We start from the raw sequence: 10,744 nt of genomic DNA on the forward strand, positions 1-10,744 counted from the left end.
ACGTCCCAGAAATGGAGAAGTGTGACTTAGTTGCAGGATTCTCAATCATGAGACAGAGATAATAAACTGTAATTTGCTACCACTTATGTTATTTTCAACATTGCCACAAATGACCTTTTTACTATAGATGACCAAATAAAAGTGATTATGCTCTCATAAATGCTGAATTGTACCTTCTTTAATCAACCAGATTGCTCGAACTAACTGATTTTTTAAAATGATTTCCCTATTTTGTTTACATATATAGAGTAATTTATCTGCAGAATAAATTTCCATACAGAACATATTACTTGCAGACCAAGATAGACTAACAAATAGAGAGAGCCTTCAGGCGAAGAATATACTACATGATCTGGTACAAGACATGAACCATTCTTCAACCAAATACTACATCAGAACGAAACACATATTTGACGCCACTAGTGACATTTCTGGCTTCATGCAACAAGCATTTATCTCCATGAATATGCAGGAGTGCCATTCCTTCAGTAGGAGCCACCTATTAAATCCATATTTATCAACACACAAAGCATATAGCCATATTCAAAATGAGAAAAAAAAATGTATATACCGACAGTATAAGAGATTTTTACACTGTCATTGCATTATCCACCATTCATATTTTAATATGATTGACTCTAAAACAAAATTAACACAAATAAATGGCGGATGGAACACTGACTATGTATAAATCTTTACACTATCGGTGTATAGATATTACGCAAGTAAAAATTCAACCTCATCTTAAGCTAAAAAAAAGTATTTTCAATCCATATTCAACTTAAATCAAAATCTACCTCAGCCACAGTGCAATTTCTTGGACCATAGAAAACTGTTTCTCCTCCAACTAAAGGATCAACTGAAGAATCTGCAAGGTTACTAAAATTGTTTTTAGGCTTTGATTTACGTTCACCACATCCACCACTCAAATACACTAACAAAGTATAATGTGTGCGCTTTCCATCGCCTAAATGAACACTTTCATCAATATGTCGTCCAAATCGTTGACCAACCGTGTACCTGGAATGCAGAAGTGCAAAATCATTAGTGAAAGTAGTTAATTTAAATCATCTATATTTTTGTTAAGATCCAAATTTAAAGAGATGAGGAGGGTTTTCCATTCATTAAGAAGTTTGCATAAATGAAAACAAAATGTAGCAGGAAAAAGTTTTAGCAAACTGAAAACTTAGACTAACTTATAGAGTCAGAGATAGAGGAAAATAAACCAACCTATATAGTCTGATATTTGGATTCAGACCTACAGCAACCTTCCCTCGAATTTTTATATCGGAAAATAGTTTGCTAAGTCCAGACTCCCAAACTGTATTTGCAAGGTCAGGATCGTTCACAGAGATTCGATCATTATCTCTGTAAGCTTCACCTTTAGCTGGACCTAAGCTCCCTTGATGAGTAAAACCAATTGCCTCAGCAACTTTAATGAATGCTTTTGACTCAGGAGAAGAGAACAAATTCTGGACCTGAATATACTTAAACCAAATATCATTATCATTACTATACAAATTATATAATAATAAAGCACACACATATATTTCAAAGGGACAACACTGTTTAATTTGTTTTGGAACATTAAAAACTTGCCAATCCACAGCGATTAAAAAGTTAAAGTTCAATAGCACTATCAAAATGACGACATAGATCCACCAAGTTAACAAAGAACCTTTATTACGGTCCTCTACACCAAATCCTACCATCATAGATCATTAGATCCATACTTTACCAAGGTGCAATCCAAAAAAACAGTATTTTTCTCACAGCACGGTTTTGCAGCCATGTTCGCTGTTATATTAAGTTTATTAAGGTTGTGAAATTTTCCCAATAGATTTTTTTTTTACTTTTTAATGTCTTCCTAGAATTGTATTTTAGAATTACATACCTATTTAGTACAGAGATAATGAGTGAGAAATTAACGAATATAATTATTATGGAGAGAAAGCAAAGGGCAGTAGGAAAAAAATATACATAAATGTAACTCAAGTCTCTTAATTTATATGTTAGAACCTTAAAAGACAAATTAAAAGGAACGGAAGGAGTACAATTTTCAAATGAAATTTGTAGATGAAAATTAGCTTAAAAATGAGCACCAACTAACATTTTTCATGCGAATGAAGGAAGAAAAAGGGAAAATGGTTTTTGTAGATAATAAGTTAGGAGAACAAAATAAAGTAGTCTTATGATCACCCCACTAGAAAAGATTTGCATGAGAAAGCCAAAAAATTTAACTTCAAACTAAAACAAATGAAAAGAGGAAGTGGGCATCTGTTGAAAAGTGAATTGGATGAACCACATCTGAAATACCACAATGGAAAAAGAATCAAATCGTAATGTTATTATGAGAGAAAAGAGAAAGATAAATTGTAATTACCGTGAAGAGATCAAAATCTCGGAAGCGAGTAATTTGAAGATTGTTTTTGGGTTTGATGGAAGGCCATTTTGGCTCTGCTGCAGGTTTCTCAGAAACTCTTTCTTCCATTTTTCTATTCCTCGTTGTTGCTCTCTCTGTCATCAATGTTTTTGTTTAGTTTTATATTTCAGGCCATGGGTTATTCTTGGACCTGCTTCGGCCCATATCCGAATTTGGTGACTTCATATTTATTTTGGAAAATTCATCTCACATCGCCTAACTCATTATCTCGCGAATGATTTAAATATCTATTGGATTAATTCTTTCATTCTCAGTTCTTTTTTAGATGAAATATTAATATTGTATCAGAGCCAGAACCCGACTTCTTTTCGGTTTTCATGGACCAAAAGATGTACTTTAGTTATGAGTCAAAAAATAACCCTTCGCCTGTTCCGACAAACTTATGTTGAAATAACATGTTAGAAAAAGTCTCACATTGTCTACCTCATTGTCTTGGGAATGATTTAAATAAAATTAGATAAAATTATGTATGCTTGACTGCTTATATTATGTATGAACCATCCATCCTTTGATCGATGAAGTCACTATTTGGCGAATTTATCAGATTCAAGCTCCATAAAATATTCACCTCCATTTTTTAAGGTGCAAGTGATTCACATGCAAACAGCAAAATTGAATAAACCCATATCATAAATGACGGTTTGATCATATTAACAATTTAATTGACACATAGTGGTTAGTGGAGATAGAGAATCATTATCCATCTTCCACCTCCTTCAGGAGTCAACACAGCCCGGACCTCGTTCCTAACTTTTTTGCTCAATTATTTCCTTACTCCACTTGTGTTTTTCTAAAAAATATCATCTAATTATAAATGTATTTTACGTAAAATAATACATGAAAATGGATATAAAGTCTTTGGAAAAACAGAAAATTTAAAATAAAAAATATTGTTAGGACAACATATGTGTTCTTAGAGCAATCAGAAGATTGAAATCAAATCATATTGTTAGGACAATATTGTTTTCACATTCTAAATTTGACGAAACAAAGAATGTTGCTTTTCTTATTGAAGATTCATAGCATTACTGAATGAACTGATGAATACTCATGGATCTGAAGATAGGGATGATTACAAACCAATTACAAGTGATGGTGCATTTTCTTAACTACAAGCAGAATGCTATAAGGGCTCACTTGATGATTTTTAAGATTTAGACAAACCCAACGTACAAAATAATAATTCAGGTTCTAAACTACTAATCATTTCAAACAGAAATAGAAATAGACATGCTAGCTTGCATAATCAGAAGGGCAAATCTAACTCAACTTGATCTGTTCTTGGCTGAAAGTAGTAATTCACAAGTTTGTGCTAGCAAACAGAAGACTGCAAGTCAGTTAATATGTGTCAACCAAATATGACAACCAGGGGAAAACAACATTTCAATGTTAATGGGTAAAATATTGGAGGACTGGAAGAGATACATCTTGTATAGAGAATAGTTAGTTATGAACGTCTCACCCAAAATCTATTAAGTGCAGTAATATCTTTCAAGTATTCTCATGTTCTGCCATCTACATCAAAGCCAGCACCAGTCCAGCCAGGGCCTGAAGATCTACCCTTGGGAACGGCACCAATTCCCTTTCCTTTCGATTGGAAGTTGACTTTCTTTTTATTTCTTCCCTCAACTTCATTAGGAGTCTGCTGATTAGGTCCACTCGTCACAACTTTCTGACCATTACTTTGATTGGGAACACTGTCAGCTGATCCTCCGCTTGGTTCGCTTGCTTTGTTGGGAGCAGAGGAGTTACCTTTGGTACCATCCTGAGAAGATTTTGGTGGCCCCTCATCCTAACATAATTCATGTGCATGATTTTTAACATTTATGCATAATGTAAAATGCATTTGCAAGAGCTTGTATAAGGATGAGGACCATATATCTAAAGACTGAACAAATTATGATTGTCTAAATGCAGAGAATGTGAGCAGAAAAGTTTAATTTGAAACTCCAAATGCTTAAGTGGAATATTGTCAGTTTCCTAGCAGGAAGCCTTATAGATGAAACTCAGGACATATATATAGGAGTTCCGAGGAAGGTTCAGTCATAATGGCACAGGCTCTGGGATGGTACCCAGTAAGGGGGTAGCATACATCCTGATGGTAGGGATGGAGCTTAGAAGCCAACATTAACTATACAGATCCTAATAATGGTGAATGCATTGAGAAAAACATACATGATAAACATTAGTGGATGCACGACTTGGATTCATAGCTTCCAATCGTCTTTTTAATTCCTCCAGCCGAGAAAACTGAGCAGTACTGCTCTCTTGAACCTATAAAAGATTGTTAGTATCAAACAACCAGCTAAAAAGTAGTACATTATACCTTCATCTAATAATCTGCTTACCAGATTGCTCAAGTCTTCACATAGCTTCTGCTTTACTGCCTCTTCATCCTTCACCGCTTTTGATGCTGATTCCCAAGCCTGCAGCACAAACATTGAAGATGTCAATTATACTTATAAAGGCACGCAGCAATAGTGATTTATAATTTAGAAGCAGACCACTCATCCATAAATGGAGTAGATAAGGGTAAAATACCATTCTAGCCTGTTCTTCCTTTAGCTTGGCGATACGAATTTTCTCGGTTGACACCTCTATTTTCTTTCTCAAAAGTTCAAGTGCTAATAGTGTGGATGCATCATGTATAAAAGCAAAGCAAAGTCATTTGACTATATAACAACAAAATTTTAAATCTATGGGATAAGAAACAAAAATGATATATAGGAACCTGCTTTCTTTGGCCCTGCAGTAAGTTTAATCTCCATATTAAGACTTGCAAGCTCACGCTCAACATCGCGAATTTTAGAATAGTTTTCTTGAATGTATCTGTAAATGAATAAATAAATAAATAAAATATGGAAGATCATAGTTTTAACAAATGTATGTTGCATTTCTTTAAATTTGTGGAAAAAACACAGAGGAGAGAATATCATAATTTGATAAGAGTAAGAGTGGAATTGATAAGAGTAATACTAGATTTGATAAGATCTGAATGCATAGAAAATAAAAGAGAGAGAGGAAATAGAAGTTACTTGTGCAATTGAAGTTGCTCTGCTTCGATGATCTGCAAAAATACGAATTGATAAAATGAAGATGAAGAGAGAGAGAGAGAGAGAGAATGGTGAAAATACCTTCTCGGTGTAAGTGATGACGGAAGATTCTCTCGGAATACCATCGGCTCCGATCTCAGGCACAAGCGATGGATTCCAAGCCATTTCTATTCTACCAATCCTTCACAATCAATGCACTTAACACTTTTTTTATTTTTATTATATTATTTTCTCACCATTTTCAATTTAATATAATCGAGTTCACAACTCCAAGGAAAATAGCTATAATATTCATCTATTATTTTAATGAAACTATATTAAAAAGTGAATTTTAAGCTTAAAAAACAACTAACAAAACCTAATTGAAAACATAAACAGCCTAAATTATCAATTGGAAAACAGATAAAGGACCAATTTAATAATTTTTCCTTTTTATACTTTCAATTAATATTTCCTTTTATTTATTTCTTGTCCACCTTTAAAAATGAACTTAAATGATTGCTGCCTCCAACCATGTTACAACTGAACCAAACCACCATAGAGCAGTCTAATGTTACATAGTGTAACCCATTAAATTCCCAGGAAAACCATAAACTCAATGATTCGATTTCTGTGAGTGAACATTTGTAAAAAGACATGAAAGTTAGAGATATCCTTGTTAGGATAGATTTTTTTGCTAATTTAAGCCAACTACAAGTTCATTCTTAACGACATAAACGACAACACTTTGCAAACCAACATGTCCTTTTTATTTCAACATAGAATATGCTTTGTCTGTCAATGACAATCATAACTCACAAAACATGTGAGGGACTTCATAACATTTCACATTTCAATTCCCTTATAACAAATAACAAGGCTATTAACATTCTCTTCTTTTGCTTTCCTATAAAAATCAATGCCTTTGCTTTATTACAAAACACGAAAATTAATTTGTATGCTCAACTGCTATAACCTGAGCGAGCAATGCAAATTGAACCTTCAGTATTATATCAGAAAATTACACCAAACATGAAGATACAAGAAGCTTAGCATGAACTAAGCTATATAAGCTTAACAACAAATGGTTACATTTTACAACATTTTTATATTGTAGTGGCTTCTAACATGAATTGAAGGACAGCTTCTTTTGTAGGTAGTGAAGGAATTGCCCCTCTATCTGTTACAGTGATGGCACCACATACATTCGCAAAATGTAGAGCTTCTCGAAGACGCTTCTCTTCCTGTCATACAAAATAACTCCGTAAGCGAAGCACCTTATACAACAAAGGAGGAAAAATGAAACAAAACTAAGGGGGCATAAATATTCAACTACTTCAAAACATATTCAGTTCACACACCATATCAAATAAGGTATGGCAAATTAAAAAGCAACTGCTCAGTGCTAACTCATGCATCTTCATTTACCATAAAATGAGAGCAAAATGAATTGAATGAACAATAGGAGGAGATGCTAGAGAAGATAAACAACTTTCTCTGAACCTATAACCCCGTATGACATGAATGAGCAACTCAACTTCTGGATTCTACTCCATCTAGTAACAACAATAACATAAATTAAGCAGAACAAAACTACCTTGAGAACATTTTGGTCAGAAGCTATGCTGTAGATGAAGCCACCAACAAATGCATCACCAGCACCAGTTGTGTCAACAGGTTTGACTTTAATGCCCGCAACCCTGCCCCTAAAGTCCTGCAATAAATTTGGTAATCATATTAACTGATCACTGATCACTCAGAAGACACAATAAAAAGACATGTGAGATGACTGAACCTTGAAGCAAACCTTGTATCAGTTTTACACACTGCTAGTTAACATTGAGTATATTACAACAAGATGGTGTTACATTCACTAATTCACATTCAACAACTTACAATCATCAACTCAGCCCACTGGTTAGAGAAATTATGTTGATATAAGCACACAATCCAGCAGAAATAGAATAAAGAAAATAATAGAATGAGGTAATATGCCCAATTGAATAACTATCATAATCAAATAAGTTTAGTAAGTTTACCTTGGTGTAATATCTACAACCCTCTGATCCTTCAGTAACAATTAAAAGCTTGAGATTAGGGTGAAAAAGCTTCTTTAGTACTACATTATCATCATAAGGATCATCACCACCAGTTAAAAATGTAATCTCATCCTCATTTATCTACGCAATACATATGAAAATAGCACATCAGGTAATGCTTATTTTCGCAATGGAACATAATAAAAAACAAAAAATGAACAATTTGAAGTGGCACTATAAAGAAGATCATATAAAAATCTTCAAGCCACATGTATTTTACCTTTATGACATCAGCTTGATCCCATATACTCATTATGCCTTCCCGGGCAGACTCTGCTGATGGCCATAGTGCCAATCTCAAATTTGGATCATATGAGAGAATACAACCGGAGTCTTTCGCAATTTTCAAAGCAGCAAGATGAGCTGATCTGCATGGTTCATCAATCAAGCTGATAGAACCATAATGTAATATTTTAGCCTGTGATCAATACCAAGAGTAAGCTGAGTTAAATAAAAGGTATTGGGCTGCCTTTTATAAATGAAAAAACAAATTCAAAACCACCTGCTTTATGAGATTTTTATCAAGCTCTGATTCATTAAGAAGCATATCAGCACTAGGATTTCGGAAAAACAAGAACTCACGCTCGCCATCAGCTCTAAGTGTAACAAAAGCTAATGCAGTTCTTGCATTAGAGTCAAACCGCATGCCGGATGTGTCAACATTGTTCTGTCTCAAAATATCAGCCAACATATACCCAAATTCATCTGCTCCAACCTAAGATAAAGATGGAAAGGAATTAAGCTATGATATTTCTATTCTAGCAGATAAAGCAAGCATTTTATTTTATTTATTCCAGTTTCAAACTGCTTAACGCATAAATGGCTTAAACATTATTTGAACAAATTCTTCCTAGAAGGCAAGTGAAAAGTAACAAGAAACCAAATAACAATTTTGATCAATAGACATGGATAAAGGGAAACACCTTCCCTATAAAAGCAGATGAACCTCCTAGCCTAGAGATGGCAACAGCCACATTTGCAGGAGCGCCACCGGGGGCTTTCTTGAAAGCCGGAGCTTCAGTTAGTGATATTCCGCTCACTGTTGGCACAAAGTCTATTAACAATTCACCAAAGGAAACAACCAGTGCACTTGTTTCTTTGCTTACTTCTTTTGTGTGATTATCAGATTTACCTGCACAAACACATTAGTTTCATGCAGGCATGAATCATGGTTCAAAAAATTTCACTGCTAGCAATCTAATTGCAGGTTTAATTTTGTAAAAAAGGGGACATTTCAAGATACTATAACAGGTGAAAATTTAATCTACGTGATAGGATGATTTCCATTACTGTATTTATATGTGAAAGACCATGAAAGATCCCTTCTTCTAATTAGAAAGAAAAGGAAGAACCAGTTCACATATGTAAAATTGTTATAACATCTTTGAGTGAAAGTAAAAGTCGATATAAATATAAAAGTAAAAGTTTGGTATTTTGCATTCAAATATTTAATCATGGAATCTCAGATCCTAGACATGAAATGATTTTCATTGAACTCAATCATGATTTTATTCATGTGCATGCAATCATGGAATATCTCTTATCATGGAAAAAAACAAAAGAGAAGAAGAAAGATCTCCAATCTGGTTGAGTAAAACAGATCCTATAAGTAAAAGAGTAAGAACCCAAGATGAGAAACATTAGAAAGACTCGATATTTAGGTGACAAATAAGAAAATGAACAAGAAATGAAAGATGTGGGAAGAGAGAGAAAGATGAAGAAACCTGAGGGGGTAATATTTGCCATGGTGGATGAATTTGGTTTGAAAGAAAGAGGATGAGTAATGCAAAATCAAGTGTTTACTTTATTATTATGCTAATGCTAATGCATCACTAATCACTTGGTTTTTAAAAGGCATGGAAGGAGAGAGATTCCATTCACCAATTAATTAATCATTAATCATTAATCATCATTTCCACCCTCTAATTCGGTTATCTATCATCATCTTCTTTTCAATTTAATTATTTCTTTTAAGGGGTTACTTATGATGAGAGACATCCCATATCTTTGGCTCAACTAGAACTTAAATGATAACTTCAAAATTTGAATCTTTTTTGTATAGTAATTTGAAACTTTTATGTTTAAGATAAAAATAAATACATTATCAGTTTTTTGTAAAGTCTTTTTATAAAGCTATTGTTCTAGAGTATGTGTAGTCAATTTTGGGATCATTATCTATACTTTTTTATCATCATTTTGCCCACTTTGAAAGGTTATTCCCAGCATCCGCATGGCACAATTTAAATACATTTGAAAAATTCAAATTGGAAGAAAATTCCGCAAATCATACACTAATTTATCCAATGTTCAATCAATAATATATGGTTCCATCAATTTTATAATTGAATTTTGGGGTGGCTACATCGAAATGGAATCCATCAATTATAGATTATAAGTTGGCCCTCATGTTTTTATGAGACTTACTGGTACAACTTTATAATTTGGTTGATACACATAACAAGCAATAATAACATGAACAATATTTTGTGTTTAACTATTAGTAATTAACATGAATATTATTCAAAGCAGCCATCCATTGTTATTGTTATGACTGCTTTGGCCTAGCTCGCTCCTTGTGCTTACTTTTGAACCACCTTGCTCATGATTCCCAAACCAACTGCAACAATTTATTTCAAAAAACAAATAAACAAGTTCAGATGCTATTACATATAGGGAAGCTTATATCTATTACCATATTCTATTACTCTCTCATTTTTTAGCCTAACCTGCTATTTAGTTGTTTTTTCTTCTTAGTTCTTACTTCTTAGGCCACTCTTTGCAAAATATGGTTTTTTCTTATAACATAGGAAATGCTTATATAGACGCTAGCCTATTGGGTATAATTAAGAAATAATCCCCCCTTTCCCTGTTTTCTCATATCTGTAATTTGATTATGGTAATCTTTGTATAGAGAACGCATGCATGCATGCATAAAAGTAATAAAAGGACAAAGAAATAAAGTGCACACCATGGTTGTAAGGTTGTCCCAGATTCATGCAACCTAATATGGTTGTAACTGCAAACCGACGTGGTCGAGTTATTAGAACCTTCCCCAATTGTGTGGGTCACTTTATCCCTTTCCTGGAGCAAATGTTTGAAAATGCGTATAAATGATATATAGGCTATGACCGCATAAATTCCTCAACTATATATATATATATATATATATA

The 10,744-nt window shown here is 33.5% G+C and overlaps 4 protein-coding genes across 4 annotated transcripts in view; all 4 read right to left on the reverse strand.

Annotated features, from left to right (window-relative positions):
• LOC109346818 lies at positions 163-2,544 on the reverse strand. The gene is made up of 4 exons (XM_019586619.1): positions 2,384-2,544; positions 1,231-1,478; positions 798-1,020; positions 163-499 (listed from the first exon to the last, which is right to left on the reverse strand). Exons 1-4 carry the CDS (start codon positions 2,522-2,524, stop codon positions 377-379), a joined length of 735 nt encoding a protein of 244 aa, XP_019442164.1. The 5' UTR covers positions 2,525-2,544; the 3' UTR covers positions 163-376.
• Positions 3,544-5,688, reverse strand: LOC109346819. The gene is made up of 7 exons (XM_019586620.1): positions 5,578-5,688; positions 5,479-5,510; positions 5,175-5,272; positions 4,985-5,067; positions 4,792-4,869; positions 4,619-4,717; positions 3,544-4,235 (listed from the first exon to the last, which is right to left on the reverse strand). The coding sequence occupies exons 1-7, from the start codon at positions 5,659-5,661 to the stop codon at positions 3,945-3,947; spliced, it is 765 nt and encodes a 254-aa protein (XP_019442165.1). The 5' UTR covers positions 5,662-5,688; the 3' UTR covers positions 3,544-3,944.
• Positions 6,355-9,446, reverse strand: LOC109346820 (probable fructokinase-7). Its single transcript, XM_019586622.1, has 7 exons — positions 9,299-9,446; positions 8,498-8,706; positions 8,077-8,289; positions 7,795-7,992; positions 7,515-7,655; positions 7,073-7,189; positions 6,355-6,719 (listed from the first exon to the last, which is right to left on the reverse strand). Exons 1-7 carry the CDS (start codon positions 9,318-9,320, stop codon positions 6,582-6,584), a joined length of 1,038 nt encoding a protein of 345 aa, XP_019442167.1. The 5' UTR covers positions 9,321-9,446; the 3' UTR covers positions 6,355-6,581.
• Positions 10,057-10,744, reverse strand: part of LOC109346821 (MADS-box transcription factor 17-like) — a 5,860-nt gene continuing 5,172 nt past the window's right edge. The window contains exons 7-8 of the mRNA XM_019586623.1: positions 10,543-10,655; positions 10,057-10,191 (exon numbers count right to left, since the gene is read on the reverse strand). Coding sequence (XP_019442168.1) covers positions 10,095-10,191; positions 10,543-10,655 — 210 coding nt within the window. The 3' untranslated portion in view covers positions 10,057-10,094. The remainder of the gene's footprint in view (positions 10,192-10,542; positions 10,656-10,744) is intronic.

Source organism: Lupinus angustifolius, chromosome LG04 (genome assembly GCF_001865875.1).
Source record: "Lupinus angustifolius cultivar Tanjil chromosome LG04, LupAngTanjil_v1.0, whole genome shotgun sequence".
NCBI lineage: Eukaryota > Viridiplantae > Streptophyta > Magnoliopsida > Fabales > Fabaceae > Lupinus > Lupinus angustifolius.